Here is a 15,604-nt window from a genome sequence, read left to right as displayed (position 1 = left end):
ATAGCTGCATATACTTTTTTGAATTATCAAAAATAAGACCTTGCAAATGACACAGGATAAAAAGAATGATCTAGATCAGTGTTCAGAAAATGTTAAGCCATAAAAGAAAACTTTAAGGAATTTATAAATCATCTGAATCTCAAATTCAGATTATAGTATTGAGGTACTTCCAGGATTTACTTTTTAAAAAAAATATAATATGCCACTGTTGGGAGAAAGGGTAGTTTTTTTTTTGTGCGGCTTCACACTACCAGTATTCTCTGACTCTAATACTCAATACTTATGCTAATGGTATGGACCACAAGGTAATTGCTGCTCATTACCAACAAATAATGGATTCATTAAGTACTACATGGAGACTCATTATATGGTTAGAAGGCCAATTAGTTTGTTGTGTCATTGATGGGATTTGGCCCCAACAACATGGTGTCAAACCATCCCATAGGAGCTTGTGGTTTATTGCCTGCACTGTGTGATGAATCACAGATTAACGGTATTCTTCTGCTTATTTTTTGTTGAGGAAGCGAGGGCAAAAGCAAAAGAATTCCACAAAGGTAAAGCTTTCTCAGCATTCATAGCCAGTGAATGCCCCTAATAAAACTACAGGGGCTTTAGCGAGAGAAAGCAGAAGGTTAAGGATAGAAGTGGATTGTGAAGCAAGCAACAAAAAGTGATATGAGAAGAAAAAAAACATTTAAATGAAATGAGAAAGACAGACCAAAAAGTGACAGTCACATTTCGGGATATTTTCACCGTTCTTCCAAGGAATGAATCCAGATTAGTTACTTTTAAAATCTGTTTTCAGGTTAAACCCTTCTTTAATGGGGCTCATTTCCCAGGTCAGAAAGTGAATTAGGAACCAGAGACAGAAGGGCTAGATGGCCGCAGATAATAGAAGCTTGTGAAAACATTTTTCCAGCAAAGATTTATACTTTTAGGATTTGAATGCCTTATTCTTTTTCACCTTTGCATGGAGCTAATTTCAAAGACAATCTGCATCCAAGCATGTTTGACAGCTCTACTGAAAAGCATCAGAACTAAAAGCAATTTAACTTTCTGTCCACAGATTCTTTTAAATCAGCTAAGTTGCAAAAATTGTTAGTCTTTTGTGAAGAGAAAAGCTGTGACCGCCTTTATTGAAGTGCTGGAGAATAGATAAAAGGCCTTTTGTTTAGGTCAAGAAAGACAACTCGGCAGTGGGATAGGGTGGCTTGAGCATTATTTTCAGATTGCTGCATGGAGATAAGTTGTCTGATTAGATTCATTTTGTTCAATGAATAACTATTGCTTTGTATGTTCACCTTACTGTGGAACACAACAGTGTTATGACCCAAAATGTGCTGAAGCAGGGCACTGTTAGTTTAGACTTTTTCCCTCACCATTCAGCTTAAAAGCTTTTTGCGCCTGTAGGTTGCTGGAAGTGTGATAACAGTGAACAATGGAACCAATAGTCTATCTCCTTAACCAATGAGATTTAAAGATAAAGAAAAAACTGGAATGAAGGAGAAGGAAATAAACTGAATTAGAGTCAAATTAGGTAGAGAAAGAAACACTGGTTTGAGAAAGAGTGGAAGAAACAGCAGGAAAAGTTATTTTTTTAAATTTTAAAAACCTCTAAGAATAACTTACTGCCTGCAGGAATGAGACTCCAATTATAATTTATCTCTTGCTGGTTTAGGAGAGGCTGAGTAGCATTGTAAAAAAGTCAGTTAGTCATTAAACAAGCCCATACGTTGTTAAATTCCAGCCAGAATATCATGGCATGGTTAATGGCTAGCTCCCATTTACATGAGACCAATGGTGGAGTGGTGCAAATCGTACTGCAATCTGTGATAATTCACAACTCATGGGGTATCTGTCTCTTGCCACAAGTTGCTGAGCCACACACTAACAACAGCATGTGCAGGCCACCATCTTAGAAGCTCGCTGCTGAAATTCAGCCCCTGGAATTATAACCTTACGCCCCTTAAAAAGGCCTAAAATGCACCATACTAAAGAATTACTTTGAAATAGTGACTTGATACATAAATGCAACAGCCATTCTTTACAGCACAAATCTACAACAGCTAGTCAGGAAACAAAACAATGGGATTCTGTTACATTCAATTTATATATAAAGGACAGGTGAGGTTACTGAAAAAGAAATCACTTAAAAGGTGGCAACATGTTTTTTCAAAAACACAAAATGTAGATTGCACAGATTGCAAATAACTGCATGCACTTACATTGTATAAATGCCTGTCACTCTGGAGCGAATAAAACTGCAAATGCCCCGGTTTCCCATTTAGAACCAGAGCTTTGCTTCTTGGATCCAACATTAAACCAGTCACAACCTCCTGACCTGGAAAAAGGATCATAAAGAAAAACAGAAAACCAACCATCAAGTTCCAATGAAATTACAATACGAACATCTTATTCAAACAAATCTCAACCAGATACATACCTTTAACCAAACCCTGAATTGTAGCAGAAATGTTCAGATTGCTTTGGATGGTTGTTATTTCTGAAAGAAAAATCAAGTTATAGTATTAAAAAGTAGAAACAAGGTACACAGAGGACTGGGAGAGACAGAGTTAGAAATAATACAGAATTAGGTGGGACCATAGAAAAGACAAGAGGTCTAAGTTTGGTTTGGAGTGCATGTGTATATGTGCACAAAATGTGGTTAATATATTTGGTGAGCTGCAGGCACAACCAGCCAATTGCGACATGATGTAGTAACAATAACCAAAATCTGACTCAAAAAAAGAGAATTGGATGCTCAATATTCCTGGGTACAAGCTATTCAGGACAGATAGGGAAGGAATGAAAGGAGGAAGGGTGGCAGTTTTGATTAAGTAAAATATTAGTGTGAGAAAGAGAAAGTCCTTGAGGGATCAAAGACAGAAACTGTTTGGTTGGAGCTGAGAAATAAAGAAACCATTAACCTATCTGGTGCATTTTATGGGCCACCAAATAGTGGGGAGGAGATATAGGAGCAGATCTGCAAAGAACTTACTGAGATATGCAATAACTATAGAATAATGAGCATGGGAGACTACCACAATGTTGAATGGGACAGTAATCGTGTTAAGGGCAGAGAAGGGGAGGAATTTCTGGAGTGTACTCAGGAGAATTTTCTTGATCAGTATATTTCCTGCCCAATGAAAAAGGAGGCATTGATAGATCTAGTCCTGGGAAATGAAATGGGTCAAGTGGAGAATGTCACAGTTGGACAGCATTTCGCCAGAAATGACCATGGGATTGTAAAATTTAGGTTAGTTATGGAGGACAAAAGTAATATAGAATAAAATATTTAATTGGAGGAGGGCTAACTTCAGTGGGTTGAAGAATCTGGCCTGGGTAAATTTGAGTCAAAGACTGACAGGCAGAAATGTAATGAAGCAATGTGGCAGGCTTTTTCGAGGAGATGGTTTGAGGAAAGGGAGGGCAAGTGACCAAAACCAGAGTTCGTGGCTGACACAGGAGTTAAAAATCAGGATGAAGCAGAAAAGGGGCCATAAGATAGATGTCAGCTTGACAGTACAAGGGAGAATCCAGCTGAATATTTAAACTACAGAAGACAAAAGAAAAAGGAAATGAGGGGAAAAGAGACAGTACGAGAATAGATTGACAGCTAAATATAAAAGGGATATTAACACTAAAAGGTTTGCGAAAGGAATGGTGCAGCCAATTAGGGACCAAAATGGAGAACAACTGGGGGATGCAGAAGGCATGGTTGAGATACTAAGTGAGCACTTTGCATCGGTGTTTTCCAAGGAAGACTTTGTGAAAGCTATTGTAAACAAGGAGGTTGTTGGGATACTGGATGAGGTAAAAAAAATAAAGTGTTATTAGAAAGGCTGGCAGTACTTAAAATCACTCGGTTTGGATAGGGTGCATCCTAGGTTGCTGAGGGAAGGAGAGTAAAACTTGCAGAGGTGCAGGCCACAATCTACCAATCCTTCTTAGATACTGGAGTGATGCCGAAGGGCTGGAGAATTGCAAATGTCACTGTCTTATTCAAAAGGGGGAGAGATATAAAACTGGTATTTACAGGCCACTCAGTTTAGCATCAGTGCTCGGGAAGGTATTAGAAACAACAATCCAACAGAAAATTAACAGTCACTTGGACAAATGTTGACTAATAAAGGATAGCAGTATGATTTGTTAAGGGCAAACTGTGTTTGACAAACAAGTTTTTATAATGAGGTAACAGAGATGAGGGCAGTGCAGTTGATGTGCATATGGCCTTCCAGAAGGTTCTTGATAAAGCATACGGGATCTTGGGCTTTATACGAATGTACAAATTAGGAGCAGAAAGCCATTTGGCCTCTCGAGCCTTCTTGCCTTTTGATAAGATCATGGCTGATCTGAATGTATCTTTCAACTCCACTTTCCTGACTACTCCCTATAACACTTGACTCCCTTGTCTATCAAGAATCTATAAATACAGACATAGAATACAGAAGCCAGGAAGTTATGCTAAACCTGCAGAAGACAGTAATTTGGCCCAAGCTGGAGTACTGTGTCCAATGTTTGACACCACACTTCAGAAAAAAAAAAGAGGTGTAGGCTTTGGCGAGGGTACAGAAGAAATTTACTAGAATGGTTCCAGTGATGAGGGTCTTCAGTTATGAGGATAGACTGGAAAAGCTGGGGTTTTTCTTCTTAGAGCATAGAAGGCTAAGAGGTGATTTGATAGGGGTGTTTAAAATCATGAAGGGTTTAGACAGAACAAATAAAGAGAAACTGTTTCCAATGGCTGAAGGGTTGATAAACCAGAGGACTTAAGATGACTGGCAAACGAACTAGAGACGATGAAAGGAATAACTTTTTTTTTTAAATGTAAAAAGTGGTTAGGATTTGGAATATACAACCAGATAGGGTGGTGGATACAGGTTCAAAAGTAGCCTTCAAAAGGGAACTGGAAAATAGAAAACACTGAGAAAAGAATTGCAGGGATATGGGGAAAGACAGGAGGAGCAGGACTAACTGGGATGCTTTTCAAAAGAGGCAATACAGACTTGATGGGTCAAATGGCCTCCTTCTCTACTGTACTATTCTACAATTATAAGAAAAACACTATCTGAATGGCCAAATCAGGAGGCATTAAGGTATAAGGAAAAGATCCTAATTTCCAAGATGATTACACACACAGCAATAAAATATATACCAATAGGATTTTGCTGGACTGAGGATCATGAACCAGCTATAGGTGTAGGTGACCATGTCAAAGGTTGCAGAAGGTGAGGGCAATGAGGAGGAATAATGCACCATGGTGAGTCGCAGAGAGTGCAAGTTGGGACATACAATCCGATTGTATGGATTCAAACAAGAATTTGTGGGAAAGAAGGACATAGATTTGCAAGACAACAACATATTTAAGAACTTTGGAGAAGATAGGAATATTTGAGATGGGATGTTAGTTTGCGAGGACAGAGGGGTCAAGGATAGGTTTTTGAGAAGGATGGTGATGGCAGTTTCTTTCCCCCAAAGGAACGGGCAGAGTATCAGAGAAAACCAATTACAATGCATCTGGCGAGGATCAAGGAACAGAAGTTGCGGAGTCAATAGGAATGGAGTCAAGGGAGCATGAGGTGGGTCTCATGAACAAGATGAGCTTGGAGACTGCATGAGGACAGATGGGTGAGAAACGAGAGAAACTGGAGAGGAGATTCATATAAAAAAGGGAGAAGCAGAAGAGGCAGCTGAATGGATGATCTCAACCTTAGTGACAAAGAATTCCACAAACTCTTTGGGGGAACTTGCTACTGGTGAAGAAGTGGAGGGGCAGGAATGAGGGTGGGTTAAGGAAAAAGTTGCAGTGAAGAGAAAAAGCTGAATTACAAGTTCCAAAGTAGGGGATGGGCTTCACATTGCATTGATTCAAGTTCAGCAGATTTGGGATCCAAATCTTTGTAGATTCCCTTCCCCTATAGCAGTCTCTCATTAATCAGTGGTTTGTTTGACCTCTAAGTGTGCTTGTGAAAAGTATATGGCACAGAGCAATATTTAGCATGCAGAGCTCTAAAAACATACATAAGTTTTGAAGGAAATCAGAGTGTTCATTAATTACAACCAGTATACCCTAGCTGGCACAACTGAGCTGCACAGAACATTACCACCCCAGGACTCAGGACAGAGGCTGCAAAGTAAATGATCAATGACAGTGTTGAAACCTAAAGCCATTATTAGGCTTGGGAGTACAACAGTATTAATGCATCACTACTGCAGTGCAGATTTTATCTTCAGCAAGGAGTGAGCGGCAGAAGTCAAGTACATAATATTTTGTTGACAGAAAACTGACTCCTTTTCAACTTCTATCAGTTTGTGAAAGTACATTTTACTAACTTATCTACCCTTATTTATTTATTAATACAGCACTGAAACAGGCCCTTCGGCCCGGCAAGTCTGTGCCGACCATTAACCACCCATTTATACTAATCCTACACTAATCCCATATTCCTACCACATCCCCACCTTCCCTATATTCCCCTACCACCGACCTATACTAGGAGCAATCTATAATGGCCAATTTACCTATCAACCTGCAAGTCTTTGGCTGTGGGAGGAAACCGGAGCACCTGGCGAAAATCCTCGCGGTCACAGGGAGAACTTGCAAACTCCGCACAGGCAGTACCCAGAATTGAACCCGGGTCGCTGGAGCTGTGAGGCTGCCATAAGTTCAGCCATGAACTTATTGAATGGCACAGCAGGCTCGAAGGGCCAAGTGGCCTACTCCTGCTCCTAATCTGTATGTTGGTATGCATGCATGTATGTATGTATGTATGTAATCCCATGGGTTTTTACTTTTCTGACCAAGTCTGCCACGTGGTACCTTGTCAAAAGCCTTGCTAAAATCCACCTAAACTACATGAAACACTTCCTCAGCTCCTCAAAAAATTAGATCAAGTCAGTGAGATAAAAGCTTCCCTCAACAAATCCATGCTGATTCTCCTTGATTAATTCACGTTTCTAAAATGACTATATATATGGTGTCAATTTTCCCCCCAAATAATTTGCCCACCACTGGAGTTTAGGCTGACTGGCCTGTAATTATTTAGTCTATCCTTTCCTCTCTTTTTAAATAATGGTACAAGGTTAGCAGTCCTCCAGCACCACAGCTATCGCCAGAGAAGATTGGAAAATGATGGTCAGAGGCTTTGCTATTGCCTCCCCTGCTTCTCTTAGCCTGGGTTACATTTCATCCAGGCTTGGCAATTTATCCTTTTTCAAAGATGCTAAACCCCTTAATTTTCCTCTTTCATTATGTTTTCCCATTTCACACTCTTCCTTACCAACTATAAAGATCTGCATTGTCTCTCTTTTGTGAAGGCAGATGCAAAGCATTCATTAAGAGCTATGCCCATGTCTTTTGCCTCCACAAACAGGTTACCTTTTTGATCTCTAAAAGGCCCTACTCTTTGCTTAATTATCCTCTTGCTCTATGTATTTATAAAACATCTTTGGGTTTTCCTTGATTTTACTTGTCAATACTTTTATCTTGCCTTCGCTTTGCTTTCTTAATTTCCCTGTTAATTTCACCCCTTTCTATACTCATCTAGGCTTTCTGAAGTATTGAGCTCTTGATATCTGACATTAGCTTCCCTTTTTTTTGTCTTATCCTAGACTGTATGCTCCTTAACATCCAGTGTGGCTGGGGAGGTCTAGATTTGGAGTTATGTTGTGGGAACATATTTGTTCTGAACCTTACATGAATGACATATAATCACAAGACTCTCTCTGACACAGTTTATGCTCAGAGCTACATTTATGTAATTCAAAATTGGTTGCCACTCTTCTGGGTAGTTAAAACTGCAGAGAAAAAAAAGTAAAGAAACTAGAGGAGGAAAGTAACATACAAGTGACCATTTTAATACTTTCTGTTGAAACAAACAGGACATCAAGGAGGTGGTGGGAATTTGGATGTTGAGACCTGGATTATGTAATTTCTCCTTCATTGTCTTGATTTTTTCTTTCTAATTCAGAAGCACTTATACTCCTCTACTAATGAAGCTACAAAATACAAAAGCTTTCTCATTAGAGACTAGCATTCAGAATTCAGCTTTTCATACCCAAAACACCAGAATTCAAATGAACCTCAACTTGCATAGGATAATCAAAAATCTATTTGTCTGACCAGTTAAATTAACATTAAAAAAAGATTACAAATAATCTTTTTTACATTTAAAAGGAAAGCAACCTAGTGTGAACCACTTATGCAGGATGGATTATAATTAAGTGGAGTGTTAAATACAGTTTGCAAAAAGTTCACAATTATACAGCACTATATCACACCCTGATTTCCCAACGTACTTAGCATAATCACAGTCATGTGATAGAAGTATACAACTAAGCAGTAAAATGTAATGTCAGTCAGATGGACAAACCTTTACCCAATTGAACAGAGCTCAGCACATCAAATGCTGGTACTACCATTTCAAAAGCTAGTAAAGTGAAGGGCATGTGAAGTTCAATAATTTGTTGGTCAATTTTATAAGTAATATAAAAGCATAATATAAACTCTGAAGTTTTCTTTTAAAACACAATGGCTCCTACAGAAGTTTCTAACCCTTACTATTATCACTGTGAGATGTACAATGCAAGACACCATCGGGCGAGGTTGCAATATGTTCAATGGCTCCCCCAAGACGAGGGAGGAAGTCTCTCTTTGTTTCGGATCCATATCGCCACTGAACCAGTACAGACTCTACTCCACCAGACAGCAAATTAGTGCCTGTTTAAAAAAAAAAAGCAACAGAAAAACTAAACAGCCAAGAACATTTTTTTTTTTATACAGCCTTTCACAAATAGCTGTCACTGTAAAATTTCAAAATAATTTGTCTCAACCTAAAAATAACTGCAAACTAGAAGAAAAAAATGCAAACCCTATCTCATATGCTCTACAGTTTTCGCTTTCCTCTGCACCCTCAAAATAAATTCTGTAGTTCAAAGCAAAAATGTCATAGTCTCACCACAAGATCTTCTGCTAAGTAGCAATAAATTTGTAGAGCTTTTGCCCCAAAATAAACTTGCCAATATTCATTGTTTCTTCACCACCTGCCCAGCATATCTATGTTGCCAAACTGTTAGATGTTGAGCATGAGATTTAAGACAATACCAGCAGGACTATACAAGATGGCAATTCATTCTGGTACACCCTTACAAATTGTATTAAAAACGCACATAATGGTTTCAAATGAGCACAACTGTAGTCATATGTCTTTTTAAATGGGTGATTTTAACTGGACTGTTACATTGCTGGACTAAGCATCTGTGGAGGAACATTTAGGTAAGAGTGATCATCGTATCATAAGGTTTCAATTAGTAATGAAGAGCAAGGAACAATCGAAGGTAGACTCCTAAATTGGAAGAGGGCTAACTTCAACAAGGTGAGAGGGGATCTAGCCAGCGTAAAATGGAACCAAAGATTGACAGGAAAAACAGTAACGGAACAATGGATGATTGTTGAGGAAGGGATGATTCTGGTACAGACTAGGCACATTCCAACAAGAGGGAAAGGCACGGTAACCAAAGCTAGAGCTTCTTGGATGACATTGGAGATGGAGGATATAATGAAACAAAAAAAGGGTGCATGATCCATGTATGTTCTGGGGAGATGGTGGCAAAGTGGTAATGTCACTGAACTAGTAATCCAGAGGTCCAGGCTAATACCCTGGGACACTGGTTCAAACCCCACCACGGTAGCTGGTGGAATTTAAATTCAATTGCTTAATAAAAATCTGGAACTGAAAGCTAGTCTCAGTAATGGTGCCATGAAACAAACGATTGTTGTAAAAACCCATCTGGTTCACTAATGTCCTTTAGGGAAGGAAATCTGCTGTCCTTATCTGGTCTGGCCCACCATGACGACCAGTTGCTACAGCAGCTTGGCAACAGGCGCTAATGTTAAAAACTCACAATGTCACTTGGCAGCTTCACATGCGGCACTTGTGGCAGAAACTGCCTCGCAAGGATTGGCCTTTACAGCCATTAGCAAAGGTGCAACCAGAGAAGACACCCCACCTAAATAGATTGTTTGCTGCGTGCCCATCATCTTTCATAGATGGAAGGATGCCAACCAGATGGCTTGGATCCCAAGTTGCTAAGGAAAGTGGGGGTGGAGATAGCAGAAGGGCTTGTCATAATCTTCCAATCTTACCTAGATACAAGGGAGGTGCAAAAGGATTAGAAAGTGGTAAATGTGACACCCCTATTAAAGAAAGGGTGTCAGGACATTTGTGGTAACTGCAGGCCGATCAGTTTAAGATCAGTGATGGGTAATGTTTTAGAAACAATAATCGGAGGAAAATAAAATCATGGGCACTTGGAGAGGTTCAAGTTAATTAATGAGAGCCAGCGTGGATTAAAAGGCAGATCATGCTTGACTAGTCTAACTGAATGTTTTGATGAAGTAACTGAGAAGATTGATGAGGGAATGCAGTGCCTGCTGTGTATGGATTTCATGAAAGCATTTGACAAAGTATCCTATAAAAGGCTGGTGAACAAAATTGAGGCTCATGGAATAGCAGAGTGTGTCAGATTGGATGAAAAATTGGCATAAGCATATAATCAGCGAATCATGGTAAATGGTCATTTTTCAGATTGGAGGATGATCGTTAGTGGGGACAACAAGGAAGTTATACTGAATCTTTATAAAGCTCTGGTTGGGCTACAACTAGAGTACTGCATCTGGTTCTGGTCATCACACTTTAGGAAGGATGTGAAGGTCCTCGAGGATGCAGAGATTTACAAGAATGGCTCCGGGAACGAAGGAATTTAGCTACAAGGTATGGTTGGGGAAGCTGGGGCAGTTCTCCTTGGAGCAAAGGAAATTGAGATGATCTGATAGAAGTGTACAAGATTATGACAGGTTTAGATTAGGCAGACATTAGCTGATGGTACAAGGACTAGCGGATACAGATTGAAGGTTTCGGGCAAGAGATACAGGGGAACGTGAGGAAGAACTTTTTTATGCAACGAGTGGCAATGACCTGGAAAACACTGCCTACGAGGGTGGTGGAAGCAGGGATGATCAATGATTTCAAAAGGAAATTGGATAGACATCTGAGGGAAATAAACTTGTAGGGCTACAGAGAGAACACAGAAATGAGACTGGCTAGATTGCTCCACTGAGAGCTGGCATGGATTCAATGGGCCGAATGGCCGCCTTCAGTGCCATAATGACCATGACAAACTCCTATTTGTTACAACATCTGTTTTTTTACTGATGGGGTAAAGTTTTTAAAAAGTATTGTCTACAAATAAGACCCTGTCAATTCACTGAGTTAAAAAAAAAATCAAATCTTATGAACTATAAGAAAGGAAATCAATCCACCTGTCCCACTCCAGGGGAAGTCAGGTTAGAAATCAGAATGTCTTTCCCTACCTTCTGCTGAGAAGATCAGATCATTGACTGCATCGTGGTGCCAGTGCTCTGCTGAGTAGGTGTACTCCTTTCTGTGATTAAAGTTCCTCCTATGAATTTAAAAACAGCATCAAGTGAGGTCTAGAAACTGCTCACCTTTTCAAAAGCAAAAATCTAATTTCCTTTCAGTTAAACTTTCTTACCAAACAATGATGACAACTGAAATCTTTCAATTACATTTTGAAACAGGAATAGTTCAGTATCAATAGTAAATGTACCACAAAATAGCACTGTTTCTATGGATAACGGTTTAAAAGTGTTTCATAATGTAGTTGTACAAGTTCCCACTTTAATTCAGTTTCTATTCTTGGAGTTTCCCAGATGACCTGTATGCCTTTATGGCAATAATATACAGACCAGAACATCCCAAGTTAGATTTCTCGTCTGTACTGAATTATCCAATTTCAATTAAGGCTGCAGACTTAAGAAAAACACACTTGTATTTTTCTAATTATTCATATTTTCATGTTAAAGGTATTTGAAATGTTGATTCTGGAAACATAATTTCTAGGTTTGAACGGTGAGTCGTGACATCTCAACACCTGTACACCGAGCACACCTTTTCCTTATTGAAAGTAATGGAGCATTTTCTTGCTATGTAGACCTTTTCAGCTTTTGTTGTTCACTGTCTACTTTATGAAATAGTCAAACAGAATTTGTACATAGGAATTTTCTCAGCAAACTGTGATTATTGTAACAAAAAGAAGAAATGCTGGAAATACTCAGCAGGTCTGGCAGCATCTGTGGAGAGAGAAGCAGAGTTAACGTTTCAGGTTAGTGATGAACAGTCTGTGACGGGTAGGTATTCAAGGCAATTTGTCTGCAGCAGGCATCACACAGGTCTGTCAGCAAGGGTGCAGCAACCGGGCTGCTCAGGACACTCAGCAGCAATACAGCAGTAGCAGCTTTCTGCAGGTTCCAAGGTTTCCCAAAACACAGGAGGTAACAGGAGCCACACTGGATGCAGGAATTCTTCAGAGACAGGAGGCAATAGGAATCTGCCACCTTTCAAATGCAGGATTTCTTTTCAAGAGATGCAGGTTTCCTTTAGAGAGAGAGGTCTTTTTCTCTAGTCTCCAGACAAGTCACAGCCAAATTTCAAAAGCCTGATCCTTGTCCATCTCACTGGCCCTTTTCAATCCAAAAGTGAAACTAACTTCAATAATCAAGTCACATGACAATTATAAATCTTGACCTGTCATTCCCCTGCCAAGTTGTTCGGAAACAGGTGCCTTGCAGTCTGTGTATTTCACTTAGTTCAAATACACAAAGTTTCAGCAATCCATGTTCAGAAAAATCCTTTCCTCAGTTATTAAAAACACACAAAATTCTAAGTTTCAATACAAAAACAAAACTCTTGTAACATTATCAAAGATAAACGCCAGAAGCAAGATGACAGAATACCATACCAGAGCCGGATTTTGCCATCTTTGTGGCCTGTTGCTATACAGTCTTCTTTTGGATGACAGGCTACACAGGTGAATATATTTTTCGTTCCTTTCCGATCTTTGATACTCAAGGGAAACCTTAAAATATCAAATAAAGCAGGATTACTTTGCCGTTTCCTTGATTGTAAACATATTGTTTTGTGGTAGTCTGAAGTAATGAAAATGGTATGCAGAGAAAGTCAAAGTAATATTCAAACCAAAAATTACCTGTAATACTTTTTCTTTTTGAAGAAAAACACACGGAGCTCAAGAGCTTTGACGGAAGCAACATATTCACCCTGTTAATGCAAGTGAAAATAAAAGCAATTTTTTTTTTAATAAAGGGTAACAAAGAAATTGCATTTTACATTCAGATGAACTACAAAATAATTTAAACTTACTTTTAAGCAATTTTGCACAATTAGTTGAGAGCTGAATGATTAATATTTTTTTTAAACTTAGTGCTATGGCCAGGTGTTGAAGGGGTGTGGGTGGTTCCCACTGTTCACCTCCCAACTGAAGCAAGTGTTTGTTACTAGGATTTTAATCCCTTGTGTTTTATGTCAAATAAACAGATAGTGACAGCTTTTCTTGTAGGTTTAAACCAGAAGATTAACCATTTATTGAAAAATATTAATTCCCAAAATAGTTGCAACCGCACCCATGCCCCCATTCACTTGCGCACAAACACAAGGAATAGATAGAGAGGAAAAGAGTAAGCATTTTGAAGTGAGGTAGGTGTTCGGGTTGACGGTAAACCTGTTGAATTTTCTCGGAGGACAGTTTCTCTTTTAAAGTTGCAGGCCTGGGTGTTTGTAGTTTTCTGGTGGTTAAGACTTCACTCTGGAGGCAGTGGTCACTTTCAGTTTTCTGCTGCACCAAGCTGAAGTGTAGAATTTTCAGCAGGGTTGCCTCTTTGGTTTTTGCTGGATCCCTCACAGATCTTAGCTGGACAGGCTTTTTGGTGATGTCTCTCCTCTCTCTCCAGAGAGCTATCTTCTAAGATAAAAATTTCTCACATTTGCCTCTGTCAAGAGACGCATGGCCCCCTCCCTGTGGTGATCAATGGACCAGGATGTGGCTACTTCACACCACCTTTGTTTTAGAAGAACCTATTCAATTCAGGATGGATGTAATTGACACCTCTTAGTTTGGAATGTATCTTTTTGTCCGCATCAGTGAGATAGTTTGCATATACAGACCATGTCAGCCTGACCTTCGGTGGCTATTTTGCAGCACATTGTCCACTTTTTAAAGCAAAAGACCATTTTTGTAACTCTTCAGTTTGGTTCTGTATTTTCATCGCTGCACTTCTTGCGAGCGTGACACTTAGTTTATTCATTAAAAAGGTTAACTTGCTCATTACATTTTGTTATGACCCCGTGGAAACCACCATCAAATGAAAAGAATCAAATTCACTGATTGGTTTAGTTTCTTAAATTGAGGTCAAATGGACAAGATTTCATTTTTATAAACTTTACTTCAATACTCAAGCCAAAACCAAACTGAACATGAAGCGACAGACAGATCAAGGTCAACATATATATTACAAATGACACATTAACTGTCAGATACAACAGATAAATAATTAATTTTAAAAGTATATTTATAAAAATTAAATAATGGGGCTCATGATCTGAAATTACTGAACTCAATATTGAGTCCAGAAGGCTGCAGAGTGCCTAATCTGAACTCAGTATTGAATTCAGTAATTTCAGACCATGAGCTCCATTATTTTTTGTTTATTTATTTAAAAAAAAAATATTTTCTTTTTCTAAATTATTTATTAACCACGTGCTAGTCAAACTTATTTTTCATGTTTTTGCTTTCGTTCAGAGCTGTTCATTATTCTGCCATTAGCAACCTCCCTGGACTCGTGCTTTGTCTTTCGCCATAACTATTTGGCATTCCATTTGCATTCTGTTCCATGACATCTGTCATCTAATCTCTCCCCCGCTCTGTCCTATCAGACCTTCCTTCTTGTTGTTCTTCTCCCCCTTGCACTTGCTCAAAGACCGTAACATTTCTAACTTTTGCCAGTTCTGATGAAGGATCACAGACCTGAAAGGTTAACTTTGTTTGTCTCTACACAGATGCTGCCAGACCTGAGTATTTCCAGTACTTTCAGTTCTCACACCATAAGTTATACTTGTGCTTCCTTCCCCATTCAAATAAAAATTATATAGGGAAGTACTTTGCATTTAAAATGTAGTCATTCATGTCTAAATTTATTACTACCTGAATCAATGTGACTGTCCTGTATTGTATTTCATATTCATAACTTTATTTTACAATTTTGAGAAAGTTTTAAATAAAATTTATAAAAAGTTTTTTAAAAAGCTGTACAATCAAACAGTCGTACCTCTCTGCCAAAAGCTATAGATTTTGCTGACGGACAGACATCATCCAAAATGACACACAAATCTTTTGCTTCAACTTCTTGGGCAGTTGACTTGGGTAGATTGATGGATACCAACTGAAATTTCCCTGGAGAACAACACAAGACGTTAGCAAGTAGAACATTTAAGAGGAACCTTCCAAATTTCCATGTCATGATTTACCGTTGAAAACATTATACTGACTACCAAAAGAAAATTTGCAACCAGAATCAAAATCTAATACTGTACTTGATCAGGGGGGAAAAAAACTGCAGTTTAAATTGGTTGCTAAATTAATTACGTGCACATAAATAGGCTCAAAGCTAAAATAGGTTTCCTGTACATTCCAAACTTCTGCAAGATATCAGCTACAAAATAGAGAAAAGTTT

At 38.8% G+C, this 15,604-nt stretch overlaps 1 protein-coding gene across 1 annotated transcript in view; it reads right to left on the bottom strand.

The window, feature by feature from the left end:
* Positions 1 to 15,604, bottom strand: part of wdr75 (WD repeat domain 75) — a 47,780-nt gene that overhangs the window by 16,266 nt on the left and 15,910 nt on the right. Inside the window, exons 5-11 of the mRNA XM_068035608.1 lie at positions 15,200 to 15,324; positions 13,066 to 13,136; positions 12,820 to 12,936; positions 11,372 to 11,460; positions 8,561 to 8,719; positions 2,444 to 2,503; positions 2,226 to 2,341 (exon numbers count right to left, since the gene is read on the bottom strand). Of these exons, the coding sequence (XP_067891709.1) occupies positions 2,226 to 2,341; positions 2,444 to 2,503; positions 8,561 to 8,719; positions 11,372 to 11,460; positions 12,820 to 12,936; positions 13,066 to 13,136; positions 15,200 to 15,324 (737 nt within the window). The remainder of the gene's footprint in view (positions 1 to 2,225; positions 2,342 to 2,443; positions 2,504 to 8,560; positions 8,720 to 11,371; positions 11,461 to 12,819; positions 12,937 to 13,065; positions 13,137 to 15,199; positions 15,325 to 15,604) is intronic.

Source organism: Heterodontus francisci, chromosome 7, assembly GCF_036365525.1.
Source record: "Heterodontus francisci isolate sHetFra1 chromosome 7, sHetFra1.hap1, whole genome shotgun sequence".
Lineage (NCBI taxonomy): Eukaryota > Metazoa > Chordata > Chondrichthyes > Heterodontiformes > Heterodontidae > Heterodontus > Heterodontus francisci.
This window is presented reverse-complemented; position numbering and strand designations above follow the sequence as displayed.